Here is a 24,774-nt window from a genome sequence, read left to right as displayed (position 1 = left end):
CTTGGTTTTTGAACTATGAAATATGATTCCACGTAACGATGGTTTTTAAAAATTTTGCATCATCGAATAATAATTGAGTATGAAAGTATGTTCAACACTGTTTGCGATTGACTTGTGAAAGGTATGGAAATGTCTAACACCTTTCTTAGAGAAATCCCAAATTTTTCTTCAATTCCATAGACGATGGTGCTTTCGGACCAAGACCTAGTCAAGTCTTTTAGCTGGCTTCATCTAAATAATAGCAAGGGTCAATTTGTTGCGATAAATAAATTTGTTACTCATGTCCTTTTAATTTTGAATGCTTTATGGATGCACAACTTGGAAAGTCATAAACACTTTCACAAGAAAACTAATGCTGTCTCCATAACAACTTGATGATTTTCTAGTTTAATCGTCTCTTTAATGAGAGAACAAGTCAGAAGTCCATAGACTATTAAATAAAGACAAAAGTGGCGGTTGATTCGTCATACGCTTGGAAAATACAAGAGGGTCTAAAAATACTTGGCAAAGAACGGTCGAACAGGAAGAAGCTCTACTGGGAAGAGTTCGAGAAAGCTGAGATATATGTGTATTGTGAAAATGTCCTCTTTGTAAAATTCTGATTATAATTTATGAAGTCATTTTGTTGTAAAGGAGGAGAAGCAAAATGCACACTTAAATTAATGTATTTGGAATAAATTGGAAAATATTTATACCCTCATCGCCACTTGAATAGGACACCCTGTACACTCTTTTTACTTTGCTTATAACTCAAAAGCTAGTAATAAAATAATGGTACTTTGCCCATTATCTTTTTGCAACTCTTTTCTTCTTAGTCAAGTTCTGGAAAAAAGCCGTTATATTTTTTGTCTTCTTTATGTTAACTTTCGTCTAAATTAAAGCAATATTTTTTTGCGCCACTTGACTAGACCATGCATTTAGTTTAATCGTTATCTTTGTCACGCGGAATTGTATTTTTCGTTGATCGAACTATTTTGTAAATTTCGATTATTTAATTTAAAAAAGACGTAAAATGGGTCGAGAAAAACGGTTGACCGAGCCGGAAAAAAGACAAATCAAAGCAGATAAGGACGCTGGCTTATCTATTGCCAAAGTAGCTAAAAAAATCGAGAAAAGCCGACACGTGATATCCAAATTTTTAGGTAATGAGTTTAAATATTGGAAAAAAATTAAAGGCCACACACACAGTGTGCTCACTAATGCGGAACGGCGTCTTATATTAAGAAAAGCGTCGAATTCTCACGAGGATAATTTGACGTTTTTTTTTGGAGGTGTAATGGTTTGGGGAGCTATTTCCTAGTATGGCACCTGCAAACGACATTTTGTGTGAACAAGAATGAATGCGTTGTCTTACAAATGTTTATTGAAAGAGGCCTTTCTATACTTTCAAACCCTTTTTGGATCCTGTCCTGGATTTATCAACATGAAAATGCGCCGATACACATCCCGGGTAGTTAAATCTGTATATACGATACCAAAATGTGGAGCTATTAAGCTGGCCGCCCTACTCACCGGACTTCAATATCATAGAAAATGTTTGGGGATGGCTGACACGTCAAGTATACGGATCAGGAAAACAATATTCAACTATATCCGAACTAACCCAAGCCATCGAATTGGCTTGGAGCTTGATTTCGCTAAATTATTTGGACAGTTTGTATGCATCCCTTCCAAACAGGATGTGTGATGTTTTGGAGCAGAAAGGTGGCTCAACACACTATTAAAACATTTTTGTTTGTTAAATAAAATTCTCCAGTTATCTCCAATTAAAGTAACATTCTTAATAAAAAGAATAATAATACTCTAAAATGTTTTTTTTTTTATTAAAGTGTCCCATTCAAGTGGTGCGAAATTTGGACCTCGCAGTTTGCCTGTTTTTGATCAATAATTTTTCATTAATACTTAAATCCTTAGCATTAAATCTTTTTCAGGTAAAATAAAAACAATTAACTGAACCTAAGATTTAAAAAAAAGTAGGTCTCTAGCATGTTTGGTTTGGGAACTATGGAAGATAGAAAAAAAATCCTAAGGGTGTTCTATTGATGTGGCGAGGAGTTTACGTTCAACACCAAGCTCATGAAACGAAACTACTAACTTTAAGGCGACACAACTTAACACTAAAGGATTGCTTTTCTTGGGTTTATGTGTGTTTAATTTTTGTTATGGATGAAAGTCATTTATGTTAACTTTTTACTACAGAATATTTCCAATAAAAATATGCCTCTTAGGTGGGATTTTCAGCAAGATAACGCTAAAGAAAAATGGTGTTTTTTAAGTGGTATTTTCAATCTTAACAACACTGGGCCTAAATCATATTGAGAACGATTTAATTAAGAGATAGATTAAAGAGAATAAACACAAGCCTTCCAAGAAAACAATCTTTAAAGCATTGCAACTTAAATGTGGTACTTTAATCCTTAAGAAAAAAAATCAGTTGCTATTATTATAATGGAGTATGGGTGTTTTCGTAAAAAAAACGTTTACCCAACTTCGACCTGCTTTAGACATGTTCATAAAATGAAATTTGCTATCGATGAATTTGCAGAAGATTATACATAATCTTCAGATCGTTACAATTTTCCAAGCGTAGGAGATAAAAGTAAAATATGAAGAACGAAAAATATAAATTTCTTTTCAAGGAAAAAAAAAGATGCGGTGTGGAATGTGGCTAAAATGAAACTTTTACTTGGATTCGCTTTTGTAATAAGGGGCCGGTTACAGCTTTCAGTAAAATCCATCAGTAAAATTTTTGTTTTTTTTTTTAATGATGAAATTTCATTTTACTGAACAGCTGACTGTAATAATCCAAAAAAATTCCATTCTATTTTACTGTTGGTGTTCCAAGTTTTTACTGTTCCGATCACATCATTAAAAATTTTACTGAGGCACGATATAAACGCTCATCAGTAAAACATTTCAGATTCCTCCTATTTCAAATTTTACTGATAGCTATAACCGGCCCCTAAGGGCCTAAAAATCCTTAGCCTTTGAAGTCCGGGATGTAAACAAAATTATCGTGGACATTTCTGATTTCTGTCTAATGTTTTCAGTGACTACTTAAAATTGAATAGTGCAACAAAGCAAAAAGAAGATTGTATTAACGCAGATTTTGGACGTTTATGAAAATACCCTATTTCTGCTGTAGACCAGTTGGTTTCAGGACATGATTGCAATTAGAGCAAATTTTAAATGCAGTATTGTTCTATTTTAATTACAGTATTGGTTACTTGACGAAGTCAACCCCAAAATAAAATAAAGTTTGAACCAATGCCCAATAAAAGTCAATAACACGATTGAAATGCTAACTATTTTTATTCCATTTAGTGAATTCAATAAATGGAAATAGTTTTAGGTATTGTGGCCACACATAAGGTATAAAACGTTGATCAAGAATAATTCCAACCGGATTTATATGTGGTATTTATAAAGTACCCGACATCAAAATGTATTTATAACCACAGCTCACAATAACAAACAACAAACAAAGAAATTCTTGATGTAGTTCATGTAAAATTTAAAAACAAAATTGAATATTCTGTCAGTGTTTATTTAAATTTAAAACGTTTTGTTCTTTTCTTTTGCCATTTAGTTTAACTCTTTTTTCTTTACTACAGTGAGAGGCACGGTTTCTTTGGTATATTTAAGATATTAAAGTCAGATCCATCAAGAATTTTATCGTAGTCGGAAACTTTTATGAATTCCGAAAAACCAACATTAAATGAGATTTCACTACGAACGTATTTGGTAACAGTTTTTGTTGGAGTTCTTAAAAGTTTCCGATTACCATGGAGTTCGTGATATGGGTGTATAACTCCCATTGCTTAGGACAAACAAAATGCTCATAAGTCTCGTATCTGGGACCTAGGTAGACCATATTACGACAAAAGCGCATTTAGTTGTGACAAAAGAATTCTTATTATTATGAATTTGCAAATTTATCTTCCTCAAATTAATTAATGTTTTTGGGTTAGAGTAAAATTCCTAAAAGTTTAAATATGCGTCTTATTTACATTCTATGATAAAAATTCAAATAAATGTCGTAACGAAATCTAAGACGGATGCACTTCACGTTTGTAATGAAAATCTGTTCAAGGGCCGCATCTATTCTGATTCTTTGCATACAGATCAATCTTGCTTAAGTCAACTGCTGCTTTATTAAATACTATCTATAAACAAAATTTGGGAGTTTTGAAAGTGTTGTAGGAAATATCTGTTAAATGGAAAAGATCTTACAAAAAGTGCTAGTAATCATTTTTGTAACAACTATGGGGAAATATCTGATCATACATACAGAAAAGGAAATGTACCAAAGATGCACCAAAAGAGGAACCACATGTTACATTGGCAAAAAGTCCAAACTTATTCTTTGAAACTAAACTCAATTAAGTTTACCCCACATACTGTTCGGAAATCAATGATAGATGATATCTATTTAGCTTTCGTGCAAACGCTATCGTTTTGGTGATATCACTTTGACGATTATCGACTTACGATAATTGTTTTACGGATACGGAATGACCCCCCTGAACTTTCCTGCAGACAATAATTATTGTTTGTAAAATCCATTCCTTAAAAAATGTCCATAAAGTAAATTATTTACATAATTTTATATTTGATTTTATAACATAATGAACCGATTTACCAATGAAAACAAAAACTTAGACTTATGGCACTTTTGCTTCTGAGGAACGAAATGTAAGATTTTTATCTTAAAACGACTTTGTTTGTGATGTTTAGCAGTGGAATTATTGAAATATAATTCATACTTGACCCATCTTGGTTCATTTTTGAATTTCAAGAGTTTTGTATTATTTATTCTTAAACAAGATCCATAAACTTAGGGAAAAAATGTCAATACGCAGATGGAAAAACAATTTTATTCCTTTTATTTGAATTTATGTGTTATATTAAGTTCAAATACCTGTTCAAGTCCATCAAAAAGAAAAAAAAAACTGAACAGAGCTTGTGACTTAAAATCTTATAAACTCAGGTTCTTGTCGTCGCTGTAGATTGAATATCTCGTAACCCAGAAAATTTCACTTTTTTGGTATTGACCCATTTTTTTGCAAATAATTTTCTTCTCTGGATCCAATGAAAAATACCTTCTAAGCTCAAGAACGATAGTTTCAAAGCTAGAGGCCTTGATATGATGTCAATGTCATTGGTCTTCAATACTTGTATATCATATTTTTTGTTTCTTCTGTAAAATCAGAAACGCTAAGAGTTGTTCTAAAGGTCGAACTACGACATTTTACAGAAATATTTTCCCCCGGTTGAAATGCATAACTGCGTGTAGTTCTTTTGACATAGTAGGTATCTTTAAATGAGAAGCTTAAAGCCTGCAGTACTTTATAACAATTGGGGATGAAACTTTTCGAAAGACTACATTTAAGGTAGTGTATTGAATGGATTGTCGCTGCTAAGCAATTGCACCGAGAATATTGTCTTAAAAATTTAACATTTTTCAACTTTAAGATTGAGCATACAATTAAATTAATTAAAGGAACATAGAAGGTGAGACAACTAAAGATGAATAACGGAATTTTCACACGTCTGCTAAATTATTCAAAATCTTCCCAAGAAATAAACCACGTTTTTTTTGTTTTCTTTTCTTGAAATAAGACTTCCAGAATTATTAAAACCATTTTTCGACGAAACCATTTTATTTTACAATCTAACTCGATTTTCTTATTTACTTGGGTATTCTTTGAAATGCCTCATCATATAGGTCAATAAATAAATAGCTCCTAAGTATGCTTCACTTTTCTAACGATGGAAATGAATTTACTTAAAAAAACTACTGTTAAGACCGCCTAATGAAAAATGTTGGTGTCGACCGTCGCTTAAAAGCAATATTGATGTGAATTTCGTCTCCAAAAGGTTACATTTTTTAGACTTTAAGCCTGGGAGTACGTATAAAATAATGAGGGAACAACTTGAAAAAACAACAAAGCTATTAACCAAAAAAACTTTCAACCTACAACAATTTCCGTGAAAATAAACTTTTTCAAAAAAAACCTTCTTTTCTAAACTTTACAAGATAAAAACACAAAAACTTTAAACGAAAATGTGAAAAATAAAACCAAATACTCAAACACCACCCATTTTTGTTTTCTGTTTTGTTTTGTTTGTTTTTCTTTACAATCTCACTCACAGTTCTTAATTTTTAACCATATCTCTGCGTCACTACTTAATATTACAAAAACAAATCTAATTCAAAAAATTACTAATAACAACGATTGCACTGAAGTGTAGGAGAAAAAATACCTTAATAAAAATCAAAACTAATAAAAAAACCAAAAAATAAAAAAAAATAATAATTCAAAAATTAAAAACAAAAAGAAAACAAAATATTATCGGTTAGAAAATAAAAATAAAATAATATAAATGTACCAAAGGTAGTAAGAGACAACTTGTTTTGTTTTTTTAAATATTAATTAAAATATTGTTACTAATTAATTATTATTATTAATTATTTAATTATAGGAGAAGGTTTATAAAATATTTAATACTTTACGCCTCCGAGGTGAAGGGATCCCGCGAATGATGAATCTTCAGATGTTTGTTGTGGTTAGTCTTTGTTGTGGAACTCTTGCCGCATATCGTGCACTGGAATGGCCGCTCGCCGGTGTGGATGCGCCGATGCTCGATCAGATAATAGTGCCGGTGGAAGAGCTTGCCGCACAGATCACAGGTGAACTTCTTGTTGCCGTGGTGCTCGCGTCTGTGACGAATGTAGTTGTACTTGCGGATGAACTTGCAGCCGCAGTGCTCGCAAGTGTAGGGCTTGATCTGTTTGTGCGAGTTGATGTGATTGTTGTAGTCGACCTCGCGCACAAACGCCTTCACACATTGCTCGCACTTGAAGGGCTTTGTCGTGCGGTTGGCGTGTACCCAATTGTGTATCTTCAGATTCCACTTCGTACTGAAGGACTTGCTGCAGATGAGGCACTCATGCTGCGTGTCTATCGAGTGCGTCGCCATGTGGGCCTTGATGCTGGATTTAGCGTAGATCTGTTTGCACATCGGACACTCCATCGGTTCGGTGTAGTCGAACTTGTCGGAGTGCGCCAGTCGTATGTGCCGCCTCAGACTGTTCGCATGGACAAACCTGTCTCTGCAGTAGGGGCAGCATTTGGGCTTCAGATCGTGCGTCTCTTTATGCCAGATAAAGCGAGCTTTCGATGGTAGGACCTCACCGCAGAAGCAAACGTACTCTTTGGAACGATTGATTTTGGTGCCATGTCGCTTGCGATGCTGGGTGAGGTTCGAATAACGCTTGAAGCTCTTGCCGCAGATCTTGCATTTGAGGGGCGTCTGGCCGGTGTGCATCCGCATGTGCTCCACAAGGGCGCTGCGTATGACGAATTTCTTCTCGCAGTAAGTGCATGCGAAGTCCTTCCAGCCCAAATGACGCTTCAGATGGACCATAAAGTTTTTCCATCGGGTGAACTTTTTGTGGCATGTAAAACATTCGGCGGGATGTTCAACTAAATGCTCGTCAAACAGCTTGACCGTAAGGAAGTCCCGCTTGCAAACGAAGCAGCAGAATGACGATTTGGACTCGAGATAATAGTTGTGCACTTCGCCCTCGTTCTTCACGTTGAGCGCACTCAAATTGAAGTTGATGAGCATTCTATTGTCTCGGGCCCGCATCGAGTCGTATTTGGTGCGTGATGCGTTGGTTCCACTGTTTGCCGCTGCCGCCGAGGTTGAGGAGGAAACTTTTTTGCTACTTATCGCCAGGTTGGTGGATGAATTCTTGTTCTTGCAATCTTGGTTCTCTTGTTCGATTTTTACAATTGCCGCTTTGGAGTCCTCATCGTCGCCAACTGGCAAAGGTCCGTCTAAGCCCAATAGCAAGGAACCAGCTCCCACGCCAGCAGGGTCAGTAGCATTGAGAGTTGCTGTAGTTACGGTTGACGTCGGTGGGTCACGAATCAGTCGGCGGTTAACTCGCTTATAACCGTGTTGCTTTATCATATGTGCGTTCTTCTCCTTAAGCAGTGGGAAGTGGGTGTTGCAGTGGGTGCACTGGAAGTTCTTCTTGCGCGGCAATTTCGCTATCGCGCTATCTCTAGTCTTTCGCTTTGAAGTCGATGGAAGGGCGTCAATAACTGCTGACGGTTCTTCCGTTGAACGCAAAGGGAAACTAAACAACGAGGAAATTGTTACTATAAAAAGCGACCAACTAAACTTTAACGCAATAAACCTACTTTTTCGTTTCAACAGATGAACTTAAATCCTGTGGGCGGAAGTAGTGATCCTGGCTCCAGCTCTCGTGGTTCGACATAAAGTTCTGGTAGGGGTTTGGGAAACGAACTGCGAACTCATTGTAAAGCTTAAAAAAAATATATTTTTTGAGTTTGTCATAGAATAGAAAAGAATTTTAACTTACAGGTTGGCTCCATGAATTTTCCACACCACAGTTACTCTCCTGCTCTGAGATCTCGCCTTTTGCTGGCATCTTTTCATCTGTCCTTATGTTGAGTGCGTCTGAAGTGGGCATGCTGCCCTCGGTGGCAGCTGCGAAAGAGGTACTGCGCTTGCACGAATCCAAATCTAGGTAGCTTCCTTTGCCGTCCATCTCGAAGTCATTTTCACTGCTTTGTGACTGGTACCAGGTGCAGCTGGCACTGTTACCTCCACTTGTGCTCACGCTGTATTTGTTGAAGTCCTCGGTGCAGTAGATTGGGGCTGGGATGTTGTGTTTATCATCCTCCTCTTGGTGATTCGCCTCGCCGCCATACAGGAAACTGAATGGATATTCTACAAAATTTGAGGAACTAGCTTGCTGGTGTTCCTGTTGCTGATGGGGGTGCGGGTGGGAGTGCAGATGGTGATCATCGGGCTCGTGTAAATTACTGCCGTCGAGAAGCATCGATTCGGGAATCGATAGGTTCTCGGAAGTCGTTGCTGTCAGGGGCTTCGCAAACAAAGAAGAAGATGGGAATTCTGTCGTCGTCGACGGCGGTGGTGGAGTCAGTGCGTTGTTGAGAGTTTGCTCGGTAGCTCTGATGTCCATTCCGAAGATCGAATGCATAGGATGGTCTTCTTCTTCCTCCTTCTTCAGACACTCATCGAGTAATGCTGTCAAATCGGCGGTGGGTTTCTGCCCGTCCAAGTCATCATCATCATAATCCTCTACGTCGCGTTTCTCTTCTGAAATTATTAACCTCGACGATGTCGAGGGTTGTGCATCATCTTCGGGCGGAAGTTTCTCATCGGCGTCGGCAAGCAGGGGCCTCAGGAGAATCGGATCCGATGCAACAGAAGATACACTTTCGATTTTAATACTATTCAGTCCATCTCCTCGAGCTGAGGAATCTTCTGTGGGTGATTCTTCCTTCTGCTGCTGTTGCTGCTGTCGTTGTTGCTTTTGTTTCTGCTCTTTTTCTTGTATTTTGGAAGCTTCAGTCGAGGTAGATGGGATTGGTATGGGGATTGGCATTGGCATTTGAATGGGAATCTGAATTGGCGGCGGGACAGTATCTCTCAATGAAGCTGCCACCGTTTTTTCTGTTGTTAATGCTTTGGATGTGCTGGGATCTTTACTTTTTGGCTTAATTATAAGCTTTTTGGGGCCCTTCTTTATGGGACGCTTTCCAACACTACTCTGAGTCGAAGAAGTCGATGGTAGACTTGCAGTGTCTCTGTTTTGGGTTTTGTCAGATGTGTCGTCTGTTGGAGCTTGGGATGATATTGAATTTTCTAAAATTGTTGCTTTTGCTGCTTCGTCAGTCTTTTTTGTAGGTGGTGTGTTAGTGCTGGAGCTGGTGCTGGTGCTAGTTCCAACCAATTCCACATCCATTAAAGATGATTTACTATTGCTTGTTGAGTCTATTTCTATTTTAAGGCTAGTTGTAGGCTTGTTTTCCTCCTCCGCCGACGCTGCCTCCTCTGCCACCGCCTTCACCGCAACATTACTTACTTCCATTTGTTCTGTTGCAATCTTTTTCGTTGTTGTTTTTGATGTGTTCGAGGAGGATTGTTGTTCTTCTTCTTGTTCATCTTCTTCAATAGGCTCCTCAATCTTTGTTGGAGCTGCTGGTGCAGGTAAACTGGTTTTTGCAATGCTAGTTGCTGCTAGCCGGATAACGCTTGTTGTCATTGGAGTCACCGACGACGGTGCTGCCACAGACGCTGCAGATGCACAAGAATCCATGTTCGAAAAAGCCGATGGTAAGGGTAAAGGACAATACGCAGTTGGCTCATTACTTGAATCCTCTGTGTCTTTGAATTTCTGATTGATGCTCATTGGAGGAGAGGAGCTTTCGTTATCATCATCATCCAAACATATTGTGTCCTCCTCCTTGACCTCGTCATCGGGTTCGAACTTCTCGACCTTTATCAATTCTGATCGAGTCTTAGCAACCTTCCCGGAGGCTATAATATTACCCATCAAATCTAGATACTCGCTTAAGTCTAATTGTACATCACTGAGTACGGTTATGCTGGATTTTTTCTGCTGTTTCTCAGTCCTCTCCGGTGGTTGCCCTTGATCTGATGAGTCTCCACTTGTCCAAGACTCATTGGGACGATCGTCCTCAACGAGCAGTTTGACATCTTCGCTATTCGCTCCCTGTTCGGACATATCGTCCTCTTCGTCCTCGTTTATTTGAACAACACTCGGTGGCATATGATAGACTCGCTCGATCACAGAAAATTCTCCATCGTCCTTCTCTACACACTCCACGACGTGCTTGGGTGTTTCCTGGACAATGAAGTCCCCATTTTCTCGCTCTAGATAGTGCGCTGTGACAGGCGATTCAGCAAATCGCAATACCGATGGTGATCCCGACATAACAGAGTAGGGGGAGCTTGACTGTCGGCTGAATGGGGCATTCGATGAAGATTGGGGTGAGCGATATAGCTGGGGAGGAGGTCTGATGGGGGGAGTCATAGATGTTCGACGTGGAGATATTGCACTCGTGTCGTCGGTGTCGGTGAAGGATGCATCCATGGTTTCGAAGTTCGACTGATAGCGTTGGTTGAGAGGTGGTGGCGGGAGTGGAGGAGGCAGACGCGATGGGGTTGATAATGATGAAGAAGCAGCTGACGATGACGCTGATGGAGTGAGGTTGTAGTTTGCCGGGGAATACAACGGCCGATGAACTGTGTTGGACATTAAATTTTGGCTATTTTGAGATCGTAGTTGACTTATGGCGGCGCCATATGCAGGTGGAGGCTGCAATGGCTTGGGTGTTGGTTGATAGGAAAAGAGCTGTAAAGAAAAATTGTATGTAAGTTTTGGACTACACTTTGTATTGGATTTTTAAGTGAACTTACTCGCATTGGAGGATGTGTTGGCCCGTGGCCAGTGAAATTATTGTTTCCACCACCGTGAGAGAGACCATGATAGGGTTGATAGTTATGATTTAGATGTTGATGGTTGATATTTTGTTGCTGTTGTTGATGATGATGCTGCTGTTGGTGTTGCTGCTGTTGATGTTGTTGTTGCTGCTGCTGTTGCAGTTGCTGTTGATGATTTTGTTGCTGTTGTTGCTGCTGCTGTTGATGATGTTGATAATATGGAGTCGGTGGTCCAAAGAAAGTATTGCTACTGCTGTTACTGCTACTACTGTTATTTTCAAATATATATCCTTGCCCCTGACGGTTTAGAATATTTGAAGTTGTCGCATTTTGAAACAAAGTGCTATTGCTTTCTTTTTCAGTTCGTTTGGTGGTTGCTGGTTCCAGCAAACTAGTTGCGCAGTCGCTTACACTGCCACTTATCTCCGATATCGGAGAAGTTCTCTCATCTTCTGTTGCCAGATGGGAGGTTTCATCGGCCTCGGAGAATGAAGAACTTTTGTTGGGTGATTTTTTAGGTGTGTTGTCTGGCGTTGACGTTGCCGTTGTTGTTGCTGTTGCCGTCGATTCAGTTGTCTCGGTTTTGAGACTCATTTGAACCAAGGCTTTTATAACTTGTTCTTTTGGATGGGTCTCCAGATGATCTGACAAATTCATGCCTGGCAGCAGGAAAAGTGTACAAACGGGACATTGTACGTTTCCACCCATTTTGCTGATTTGTTTTATTCTATTTTTTGTTTAGCTTTTAAAATTTGGTGATTGCAGGTGTAGACTAAGTATCAGACTTTTTAGAATTCAAGTTTAATTTCTCTGTTACTTGACCGAAACACCTCAATTTGCCAAATTGTTTGTTGTTGTTTTGGGTTTGTTGCTGACGCTAAGTTGAAAAATAAAATTATTTAAATTCCCTTCGACGAACGTGGAAGACTCGCGCAAGCCACGGTCAGATATTCTCCATTACAATTTTTATTTTTCAAATTAGCCAATTTAGCTGGAAAAAAATAAAAGTGATGCACATTAGTTTTGTTGGCAAGTTCAAGAATAGACTAAGGTCTTCAGATGGTTCATTGTCGAAGTCATTGTTTGTTTAAAATAGTGTCAGTCATTTGTATTTCTAAAATGGTTGTCCTAATGGTTGTCGCATTACTTGGATAGATTTAGAATTACAAAAAAGTCAAAATAGTAAAATTCTTGTCGGTTTTAGTTGCAATAACTTTTTAAGAAAAAACTTAATTTCTGTTTTTGTGATTAAGTGTAATATTTTTTTAAATATTTACCAAGCTTAACTTATGGCATATAATTTATTGGTATAAAGTTAATTTAGGTTTATAAATTTTATTGTGCTTATTTCAATGACTTAGTTCAAACATGGTTTTATTTTTGTTAAATTTTATTTAAAAAAATGAAATAGAATACAAATAAAATAGCGCAACGCTTCAAAAAGTCGCTCCATTTACACCTATCGCGAGCTGTCGCCATGCAGTTGAACTTTTTTAGGCTTGGGCCCCCATCTCTTCAGCGTAAGCTGTGGCTTACCATAAAATGTTATACAAAGGACTTTCCAGGCTGGTTCCTCTTGGGAGTCTTACTTACATACTTAAAATGGCACAACAGTACGAGACAGACATAGGCCTTAACCAACCTGCGTCTCCAGCCACCTCGGTCCCTAGCAAGACGTCCCTAATTTTCCACACCATGTTGGCTGATGTACCCTCTCTCACTTGCGTTGCGGTCTATGGATTGCATTCGAAAACCTTTGGGCCTGGAACGTTTATGTCAATTCGCTTTACATGACTCACCCATCTAACAGCCCTATTATAGCTAAAAACTATCAAAAAGATACTTGATAGATATCAACAATTTGAATGAGTTGGTATTTTGATGATCAACTATAGACACTTCTAATCGACTGTGAATTTGATCGTTATTGTGAATGGTTTTTCTTTATAGACATCAACAAAATAGATACACATCAATTTTCTTATCAACCACAAATTTTTGGTTGGAAAGTAAACACAATAATTTGTTTGGAAGGTAATGACTTCGAGTTATGATGAAGCTAATGTAAATCAGCAAATCAAAATCCGCCGGGCATTAGGGATTTTTCAGACCCAACGGATTTTGACGAACAAATGTAATTAATAACGTTTTTTTATTTTTACTTCGGCTTATACAAATCAATTGTAGGTTCATTAAAAGCCTTAGACTCTTCAAACAAGCTCTTCTGAAGGTATTAAACGATAACTATTATACACTTAAACGAATAAAAATTCAGTATTCTAATCCAAATATACTAAAATTGTTAGGGGTATTCAAATTTATTGCTAAAAGAAGTTACCAATTGAGCGTTGCAAAAGACTTTAATATTGGCATGGCACAACCAGCGGTGTCAGTCGTTCTAAGCGAATTACTTCGGATTTAGTTCGAGTTGACTCGATCTGTGTCGCTGCTAGCGTACTATTCTTATCTTCTCATCCACTCTCCATCTAAGCAAACAGGACCAAAAAATCACCCAAAGAATTTTTCTCTCATAGCATCCTAAGACGTTTTTATCTTGCCTTGACAGGGTCCAAGCCTCAGAGCTATAAATGAGAATCGGGATGATGAGTTTCTTTAGATGCCCAAGAGAGGACTCTTAAGAAACTCAATTGCCTTCAAATTCAAAAGCAGCAGCGATTCGCAAGATTTCAGTGTTGTTGTCACTGTCTGAATTAATAGTGCTCCCTAGGTAGATTGAATTCTTAACTACGTCGTTCAATGTCCTTTTTTGATGGCAGCATAAACTTGGTCTTGCCCTCATTGACCAGTGAAGCTATCTACTCTGCTTCCATAGTAATGCTCAAAAACCGTCACTGACATCATGCTTTGATTTTGTAATTATTTAAATATCATCGGCTTACCCTAAAAATTGGACGGACCTTTTTAAGATTGTTCCTCTAGTGTTGACGGTTGAGTTGAGCACAATTCTTTCGCATGACAGTATATCGCTTTGTCTAAAACCTTTTTTGACATCAAACCCATTGGTGAGATGTCTTCCCACTTTCTCTGAAGAATGTCGACATGCTGATTTATAACGTATGACTTTTCCAGTATACGGGTTTGCAGTATTCGTCGCACATATCTAGATATTACGCTGTTCTTTAACAAGCCTAACACTATCAGACCCGAAAAACTGCAATCCACTGAGAATCATAATATTGCTCTGCACATTTCCAAACTTGAGTTTATATTAAATTACTTTTTTATTTAGTAACCGGAGAGGTCTTTAAGCAATTAGCGTAAAATACTGAATACTACCATAACTTTAGACTAAAATAAAACACATTTTAAGGTCATTCAAGTAAACGTCCTACTAATCAATTTATCTCTTCTACATCATTGACAAAAATATGTGCATTATCAAAAACAAAGACAAATGAAAATCTTAGCTAATTTTAACTTTGTTCAAGGTGATTATCTTCAATCCATGATTTTTACAACTTTTTATCATGAAATACGCATGTAAACTCAATTGTTTATAAGGAAATTAAAAGTTCTAAACATGCTCCTACGAATAAGCTTATTGGTTATTAAGAAAAAAAAATATCAAGGTTTTAAAACTCAATCTTCCAACTTATCATCTGTTTATAGATCTTAATCCGCTTACTATAACATAGCCAAAGTAGAACTATACAAAGCCATGGGAGAATTCGGCATCCCAAATAAGTTGACACGATTATTACATGGTCAACCCATGTCCAATATAACAGGCCAAGTTAAAATAGTCGGATTGCTATCCAGACCAAATAAATCGACAGTGGGGATGGTGTGACCGTGCCCCTCCTCAAACCGTTAGTCTGGCACGCCAACACTTAAAACCATCGTCACTAGATCCACCTTACGCAGACGAAATCGAAATAATCGGTTAAACCATGTGAGGGGAAATCAAAATACATGGTGACGTCAATTGAAGAAAAACGCAGGCGGCTTCTGCTTAAAGAAAACTGAGCCTGCTATAGGCTATCAAATCCATAAACATTACAATAAATTGCTGCTGTACAGGACGATCGATCTGTCAGACACCAAGACCTAGTTGATTAGTAAAAGGCTCTCCGACCTCCAAGGTGCGTTAGAGAGGAAAATCTTAGAGAGAAAATCCGAATGCACGCTGCTCTATCAAGGTTGGAAAAGATCTCACGATGCTTTTGATGTCAAAAAGTTCTCAAACAATGACATCGATGCCGAAAGGAAATGGACAATAGCTCTTGAAAAACGTTTCTTCTTAGGACTTAGAAGGCAATTGAATAGTAATCTCTCGAGCTCTATTATCATCCTCTATAAAATATACAAACTTCTTGGAATATTTCGAGAAAAAAAATGTTCGGCTGATTTTTGGTCCTGCATAAATGAAAATGAACAACTGTAGAAGCTGTACTGCGACACTGATCTGGTAAGAAGAATAAAAATCCAACGTTTTAGATGCTTAGAATTAAATCCCTAAAAACGACGCAGTACAGGAAGGCCGCGACTAAGATGGGAGAGGATATCAAACATATTGGAGTGCGAAATGAAATGGACACAGCTAACTAGGGACCGAGTTGGCTGGAGACGTATGTTGCTTCATGCCAGGTCCGTCCCGTACTGTAGTTAAGTAATCAAGTAGTATACCTACTTAAGAAAAAAAAAAGAAAATTTTCAGATACGTTTTTGAAAAGTCAGAAACTAAGAAATCATATGGATTTACCAACTAACGAATAATTTGAGATTTTTTGTAGAGCTAGAAAATATGAGGATAAGAATATAAACAGAATTCTCCAACTAAAAGTCAAATGAGCTAAACAAAGTTCTAACGAATAATTTTCTACTTTCAAAGCACTCGGTAGTATTTTTTAAGCAAAAGATTCTGACATTTTATCAATAAAATATAATATTTAATCTTTGTCAGGTTTGACTTTTCGGAAACTATTTTATATTTCAGTTTATAAATTTTAAATTAATTTTTATTTTATTTTTCTCTATATCATTTTCGTAGGAACATTGTACTTGGAAGAACAGTGCAGAGCTCCCACTTCAACACTTGAGGCTCTATGTTTCAAAACGCTTTCCAATAACTCGCATATGCTGATGACATTGACATAATCGGAAGGAATCAACGTAATGTGAATGGGTCTTGTGTGAGTAATGAAACATAGGTGGTAAAAATTGATTTATCGGTTAATGAGGACAAAACAAAGTACATGCTTTCGTCAAGAAAGGACCTACAACACCGACGTCCCGGTCAAAATGTCACCATCGACAGACGTAACATTGAGGTAGTTAAAATCTGCGTATGTTTGGGCTCTGCTATGAACGCAGAAAACAACACTAGCGCTGAGATCAAACGAAGAATTACTCTTTCGATTCTATGGGCTACGGAAGCAATCAAAGTCTCGCCATATAAGACCCTCAACATCCCCGTCCTGCTATACACTGTAAAAGCATGGACTTTGAAAAAGGGCTCCAGTATGCATAAAGGTGAGTGGAGGAGAAGATAGAAAGTCGAGCTGTACAGGGATGTAGAACTAGCCTGAGCAAGCTGGGTATCGAAGAGCAAATGTAGACCAATGCTCCAGCCCGGAGCATTTTTAGAGCTCTATTTTAAATTCTGTCCAAGAGACTTAAGTGGGTTATAGGAGCACGTGCCCAAATATGGGAATTGGACTCTAGTTTTGGACAAATATAGGCTTTATAAATTATAGCCAGATCAGAAGGGGTAAAAAACTTCTTGCATTGTCGGAGAAAACCTAAGCACTTAGCAGCATTTTTGGCGATGTTGAATATGTGATCACTCCACAACAAGTGGTTTGTGATGCACATACCTAGGACTGATAGCTGTTCAGTCCCCTCGATGCAAGTACCACTCTTGGATAGTGGCATTGGGGAAGGGTTACGCTATTGCAACAGTAGACAGCATTGAGTTTTCGAAGCATTAAGTTCTACAACTACACGGTTTTTGATTCCTCATTCAACAATGCTGTCAAGATCAGAATTTAATAAGCTTATCATACGCTGCCGTTGGTAGCTCACATCCGAAGAGCAAGGATGAGAATCTAAAAACGAATATGAAAAGCTGAGGGTTAGAAGTTTCAGACAAAGATCATTTATAAAATTAAAGAAGAGCGTCGGAGACAAAACGGAGCCCTGGGGCACACCAGCTTTCTTTTTTTGTGGATATTATATTTGAACCCGTCCAATACTACTTGAAGTGAACGCTCCGAAAAAATAATTTCTAAAACAACGAGGAAGGGATTCATCAATACCAAATGCACGCATTTTCGATAAGAGAGCTTGTTGCCAAACTCTTTTAAACTCTATCAAGTGCAATAATCTTACTTTCTCCAAAACGATGTAAAGATTTGTTCCACTCTTCGGTGAGATAAACCATAAGATCACCAGTGGACCTATTGCAACGAAAGTCATACTGCCGGTCATTAAGAAGCTTCCGTTCTTCAAGATAATTCTTAGCTGAAAATTGATCAGCGTTTCCATGACCTTGGAAAGAAGGAACGTAAGTGCAATTCGACGATAGCTAGAGGGGGAGGGGGATTCGCCTTTTATAGGGATTGGCTGGACAAATGCTATTTCCCAACCACTCGGAAAGAGACCTACAGAATAGGACAGATGGAAATCTTACACACTAGTTTTGCCAGCGTTCAAGAACACTCCTTTAGAACATTAGCGGGGATACTATCCGAGCCAGCAGTTAAAGGAATGTCAAGATTTTTAAGTACTCTAGAACCTGAACGAGTGCGAAAGAAGATTCGTCCCATAGAATCGTTCACGCTTTCAAGTACAGGCGTAGTCATTTCACTCATTGGCAGCATCGAATTAACAGCAAACTAAGCTGCAAGCAAATTGGCTTTATCAATCGATCTTAAATAGGAAGTGTTCACACAGGACTATAGCACCACCTCAAGTAAGTAAATCACATTAAAAATTATGCTGGTATGCTCATTAGTAAAATTATTGCTAAGCCTGATTCTTATTTCCTAGACCCTAAAATTGGAAGGTCTTATAAATCACAATTTTATTTCAAACTGACATCTAAATCAGTGTTCCAACCCTTGAGAACTTAATGAAAAAGTAGGTTTTTGATAGATCGATTTTTAATGATTAAACATTTATCAAATCGTCCGTTAAAAATATAAACTTATATTTGCAAGTTTAGTAAAATATTTTAAAGTAATAAGTGTCAAAATTATCTTCTTTGCATAACTTTCTTCATCTGTTTTAAAATTTTACTAAATCATTTAAAATTCTGACCCATTGGTTTTATATCAGCAACTTGGATAATTGGATGCATTTATTAAAGTCTACAAAAACACTACAAATGTTTCACTTTTGATGTGTCTAATTAAAAACCTTATTTCTCCTATACAAGTAAATAATATACCTTAACTTATTTATGTTATCATTAATACGTTTTTTTTTGTTTCCTTTTTAAATTGTTTAAATTGCACCTAAATAATAAGTACCATAAACTCAACGCACCCTTATCATTAATTTTGTATAAAAACTCCAATTTCACTTGACCGATAAGAGCAAATATGACCAACCCAGTTGTTCACTTAATTTTTCAAATTCAAATTAGTTCAAGCACTTAGGGGAGAAATAATTAGCCAAGAAAAAGTATGATGCGAGTTCGAGTAGTGGCTAATAAAAAAGCTCTCTCTTCCACACAAACACAACATATCCCTATTTTCCATTTATAAAACAAAACAACACAAAAAAAGAAACTGGTTACAAAACCAGAGATGGAGGTCAATATAATGACAACACACTCTACATAGGTATTTCCATACGACGACGAAGACGACGACGACATCGTCATCGTTTGTCGTAGTCGTCGTCTGTATGTCAAGTTTTTATTATGTCTACACATGCATCGGCATTTCCATGAGCAAGTTAGTAGACCTCTGCTTCTGACTTAGTGGCTTTTGTTTTCTTTTTATTTTTTGTGTGTCTTCTCTTTTCCTTATCAGTAATACAAAAATACACTGCTATACGAACAAAAAACTCTACAAACATGTGAAGTAAAGTGGTGAATGCAATGTTGGAAATGGAGACATTGCCATCGACTTAATTCAATTCGATATCAAAATGATACTGCAAAATAACCAAGCACGAGCTACCCAGACCCAGCACTCAACTCACTCACAAGCAAACAACATCACCAAATGAATACTCATCCACTTTCCACCTGCTAAGAGCAGCACTAGCAGCAGCAGCAAGCAATGTGTTCGTTCCTCTTCCAGTGCTGCATTCTTCTTCCTTCCTTTCTCATGTTTGCCTTGCCATGCACACAAAAATCAACAACAATAACAACACAAAAATAGAAGAAGCAAAAGCAAGATTAATCAATCAAAAACAGGAGTAAGAGCAACACGAATACGAGAGCGGCCTTACAGTTTACAGACTCACAGTTCACAGACTCGGACCGGACCGTCAGACGGAGACAGATACAAATACCAAGACGGGGTTTGAGCCGCAGCAGAGCGAGAGTCAAGTCAAGTCAATCATTAACCCCCAAATAATCGCATCCAACTGCTTATTTGTTATTTTTTCTTTTTAAAAAGTCATTTACCTTGGATAAACATTAAAATAAAAACACAAAGAACAACAAAAACAACACCAAAACAAGAACAGAGGAAGGGACAAAATAAAACAAATTCACTTAGACTTACGTTGTTCTCGACCAAGACCAAGAGCCGAGCGTAAATATTAAATTTAAACTTCTTCTTCTTCTTCTTCCAAGTGAAGTCATATTTTTTGTCTTCCAAGTTCTTTATGACTCTGAGACTTTTTAAGTCTGAGCCTGGAAAGGGTTTTAAAAGACTTATCACTGATATGAGGGTTATTTTTGGGGGTTTCAGAATTTTATTGATTTTTGTTTTTTTTTTATCTTGGCCGAAGAGGAACACTAAACGGAACCGAATTATCTCCAAGAATATTTCACCCCAGCTCCACGACACACGAGCAAACAGGGAAGAACGGAACGCAAAGGGGTGCTGGTGCTAGATGGTGATCTGGTTATGCGAGTTAGGTACACACAGGGGAGAGTTCAATGGGTTTTTTTCTTTAGTATTTTGTTAGTTATTTATTTCCAGCCTTGTCCACACTTTTATCATTGTTGTTCGAGGACTTGGTCTCGTTCGAAATCGGTATAAATTCCTGAGATAAACACAATAGTTAGAGTTTCAGGGAAAAACTCTGAGAAAGATTTTTGATTAAAAGAAAAACGAAACTTCTCAATACAGAAAATTATTTCGAAACAACAAAAAACAGAAACATATCAAAAAAATAAAAAGGAAGGAATTTTTCGCCCTCCTCGGTAGAGACTAAAGAATGATGATCATCATCGATTAAAAAGCAAAAAGCACACAGAAACACAGAAAACGAAAAGAGAAGAAACTTTTTTCCTTCTTTCGATTTTTAACGTCCAACTCGAGTCGCAGCAGTCGAATCGTATCGAGTCGAACCCGAACAAGGCAGAGGCAGAGGCATAAGGCAGAGTAGGCAGTAGGCAGAGGCACCAGGGCACCACACAAAAGTCGTCGTCGTCGTAGTCGATTCTCGTCTCGTTTATATGGAAAATGGAATGGAGACGACGTCGTCGTCGTCGTAGTCGTTGTCTCGTACTCGTATACTCGTAGTTGAAGTCGTTTTGGTTTGTTCGTTCAATGACATAGAAAGAAGAAAAAATAAAATCACACTCACGATTTTCACAAAGAAATTTTCCACTTTAATCGATCACATTTTCACATCGAATTTAGCAATCACTTTAATTTGGATATTGTATTTTTGATTTATCGATAATTTAGTGGAAAATTTTGACAAATTTTGGGAGAAATTTGAAAAAGTTTTGCAATTAAAATGACGTCCGATGTGAAGTAGACATGTTTATTTTAATTGATTAAAAATTTTTGTGGATTTTGTGTGTGGATTTGTGTGTAGTAGAGTTGTGTTAATTGTATGGAATGTAGTAGATTAAGCTGAACAAAATGGTGATTTCTATGTTTATTGACGGAATTGGGAAGTTGCCAGGTTTAGTTTGTGGAGTATTTGATGAAATACTTAAGGTATTGATTAGATGATTGAGGAATTTTTATAAGGTACCTCTTTCATCAGTCGTCATAGTGTTCCTTTTTCTATTATCGTTTTATAATTTTCTGGGAAGCTGCTCTCACTGAACAACTACAATGAACAGAATTGTCATTTGAATGACAACAAAAAGAATGCAGTACAAAATGTAATTTAATTTTTTGGAAATTTTTCGAGATATTGGACTTAGAAGCAATTTATGAAGGTTTAAAGTTTTTGCAAAAAAAAAAACGACATAAAGTAATTTTGGAGGTAATTTTATAATTTTCGTAAAATATTGAAGCTGTCAAATGAAAAATCCATTGATTGATTTGAATAACGAAAACTAATGACAATTTCCGATGAACCTACAGAAGGGCTAGAAACGTTAAATCTGTACCTAGTAGGTCAATGGTGCCAGTTTTAGCTGTTATTGGTTTTCATCATTGAACATTTTTATTTAAAGGCGATAAGAAAAGTTAAATTAGTTGTTTTTGGTATTAAAATTTAGGAAATAAATTTTAGGATTTTATTAGTAATAAAATATGTATTTAATTTTTCTCTTAGTGTCGGGTAATAGCTATCAGTAAAATTTGAAACAGGAGGAATCTGAAATGTTTATAGCAATCAGTAAGTATACGTCATTAATTTGTTGTTTTCTCTTAAATTTAATGATGTGATCGGAACAGTAACAAATTGGAACACCAACAGTAAAACGAAATGGAATTTTGTTTGGCTTTTGTCAGTCAGCTGTTCGGTAAAATGAAATGTCATCATTACAAAAATTAAAATGGATTTATAAATCAAATAAAACTTTAAATGCATTGTTTCTACTTGAAAAGAATACTTGAATATAGAATTCATCTTATTGCATCAATCTTTTGATAGAAACAAATATATAACTAAAAACAAAAATTTTACTGATGGTTTTTACTTATAGCTATAACTGGTCCTTAGTTTAATTCTAAATTTCTAATGATTAATCCATTTTCATTGAACAGCAGATTGTTGATTTCACATTTCGGAACAAAATTGTTCTTCTAAAAGATATATATTTGTATCTATTGTATTCTTACCTTTCATTTTAAATTTTCAGTAAAATCCATCAGTAAAAATTGAAACAGGAGGAATATGAAATGTTTTAGTGATGAGCGTTTAAAATCAGCTATGAGCTTCTCACCTTATTTTTGGTGTTGATTTAATCACTAATTTGTTTACTGATGCCATCGGAACGCAATTAGTAAAACAAAAGGGAATATTTTGCAGTCAGCTGTAATACGCCAGTTATAGCTATCATTGGTTTTCATAATTGAAAACAAACATTGGAATTTTTTGCCAGGTCGTACTGATTGAAAGCCACCGACAAATTTTTACTGACAAAAATCTGTCATTGAAATTGTTTGAATTTGAAACACAAATTAGTGGAACGATTTGTTTCACTTTTGAACATAAAAGTATCAGCTGTTCAGAAAAATGAATTTCCGTGGGAAAAATAGAGAAATACATTTTTAGAGAAAAATAAATGCGTAATTTTACTTTTTTTCTCAAAAAAAACTCCTTTGTGTGATTTCCGATAGATCAGTATTAATTCTCATATCGAATCAAAGGGAAACGCCGTCAAATATTGATTCAAACATTTTTTCGGATCGATTTCAATGACAGCTATAACTGGCACCTAATCCTTAAAACGTAGTTACACACAAAGTTGATCTTATTGTATTTATTTTTTCTGAAAATAAAACTCTTACATGTTCACAAATGCAAAAAAAATGTTAACGATAGATTTTACTGATAGCTATAAACGGCGCTTATTCTCAAAAGCTTGTTTTAAATCACAAAAAGCTTGATTCCAATCAAGAAAGTTGTGTCGAATGACAGAAATTTTCAATGAAAGCTGTAACCAGTACCCATGTTCTGTAACTATCGCATCGATAAAATTCTTCGAGAAACGGTGAGAATCGGTACAAAAATCAATTTATCGCATCATCGGGTTCCTGTATCTTTTGACAATCGATAACTTTATCGACTGAAACAAACGGAATAGAAATACTGGAAAAATGTGATAAAATGGGTTTCTGTATCTTTGAAAGTCGATAAGTTCATCGATTCAAATGTCAAAACTTATCACTTACCATCAAGCAGGCGAATAGATCAAGAAACTAAATAAAATGTCTGAAGCTAAAAAGGTGAACAAATAAATAAATAATAAAAAGTTCTAATTTTTACATTATTTTATTCAAATTTTATAATTTAGAGATCCTCCCGAGTTACGGCCAGAAGACAACTTTAATAGAATATATGGCCAATGTCACTCGAAAAGTATTTGCTTGATTTGGATAATTCAAAAGCTTCTGAGTCACTTATTAAGTGTTATGCTGAATTTCAAAAACAATTTTTAATTTCAACAAATATTTCAAAAAAAACATCATATGAAAATAGTTTCCTCATGCTCGAGGATTGTATACGAAATGACGAAACTATTCCTATATGGAATTTTTTTGTAATTTCTGCTTGAAATCCCGAAATCGCTCTTCTGGCATTTCAAATGGGTTAGTATTATCCCGAAGTCTTCGCCTGTGTATACGCATTCTGTTGCGTCGTTGGTCCATTTCCGACAATAAAATTATTGCAAACATAATAGATATATTTTGTATATTAATATTTCTTTTACTTTTACTCAATATCAATTATTTTAGAACTTTCTTTTTTTATTTGACAGAAGATTGACAGTTCAACTTATCGCCTTCCAATTGATATTCCAGTCAGAATAGTTTGGAAATTGAACTTATCGCGTTCAATTACAGAAACCCGATTTTTTCCAGAGGTGATAACTGAGGAATGAGTTGTTTCATTTTTTAACGATGCGAAAAGTTTTCGCCTTAGTTACAGAACATAGGTCCAGCACCCATGTTCTGTAATTTGCGAAGCGATAAAACTTGTCGAGAAACGGTAAGAATTGAAACAAAACTAATTTTATCGCATGATCGGGTTTCTGTAACTTTGACAGGCGATAACTTTATCGACTGGAATAAACGGAATAGAAATACTGGAAAAATGCGATAAAATGGGTTTCTGTATCTCTAAAAGTCGATAACTTTTTCACATTAAACGTCAAAATATATCACTTTATCAAAAGCGGCGAATTATAGAAAACAACATAAAACTTAAAAATGAGCGAAGTCGCAAAGGTAAGTACAAAGTATTAAGGTACATAAATAAATGTACATAAATTGCTTATTATTGATAGAATAATAATAAATAAATAAATAAACTGTATTTTCAGAGATGTTCCCGGGTTACAAGGGCCCAAAAAGAATGCTTGGTGCAATTAATGGAGGACCACAAAGAGTTTGCCAGGGGGCT

At 36.5% G+C, this 24,774-nt stretch overlaps 1 protein-coding gene across 2 annotated transcripts; it reads right to left on the bottom strand.

Moving 5' to 3' along the window:
• Window positions 1-1,307: 1,307 nt before the first annotated feature.
• Window positions 1,308-21,235, bottom strand: LOC129953484 (uncharacterized). Of its 2 annotated transcripts, XM_056066738.1 has the most exons (6): window positions 21,049-21,235; window positions 20,016-20,502; window positions 11,290-12,304; window positions 8,399-11,224; window positions 8,217-8,341; window positions 1,308-8,152 (listed from the first exon to the last, which is right to left on the bottom strand). In XM_056066738.1, exons 3-6 carry the CDS (start codon window positions 12,019-12,021, stop codon window positions 6,514-6,516), a joined length of 5,322 nt encoding a protein of 1,773 aa, XP_055922713.1. In that variant the 5' UTR covers window positions 12,022-12,304; window positions 20,016-20,502; window positions 21,049-21,235; the 3' UTR covers window positions 1,308-6,513. The 2 variants fall into 2 exon arrangements, with proteins under 2 accessions (XP_055922713.1, XP_055922708.1); XM_056066733.1 differs by lacking the exon at window positions 20,016-20,502.
• Between the last annotated feature and the right edge of the window lie 3,539 nt (window positions 21,236-24,774).

Source organism: Eupeodes corollae, chromosome 1 (genome assembly GCF_945859685.1).
Source record: "Eupeodes corollae chromosome 1, idEupCoro1.1, whole genome shotgun sequence".
In the NCBI taxonomy this organism is placed as follows: domain Eukaryota; kingdom Metazoa; phylum Arthropoda; class Insecta; order Diptera; family Syrphidae; genus Eupeodes; species Eupeodes corollae.
This window is presented reverse-complemented; position numbering and strand designations above follow the sequence as displayed.

Excerpts from the sequence above, each read along its gene's own strand:
- LOC129953484 (XM_056066738.1), bottom strand. The coding sequence starts at position 12,021 with ATGGGTGGAAACGTACAATGTCCCGTTTGTACACTTTTCCTGCTGCCA. Across the intron at positions 11,225-11,289 it reads CAACACATCCTCCAATGCGA|CTCTTTTCCTATCAACCAAC; the intron begins GTAAGTTCACTT and ends TTTTCTTTACAG. Across the intron at positions 8,153-8,216 it reads TCATCTGTTGAAACGAAAAA|TTTCCCTTTGCGTTCAACGG; the intron begins GTAGGTTTATTG and ends CTCGTTGTTTAG.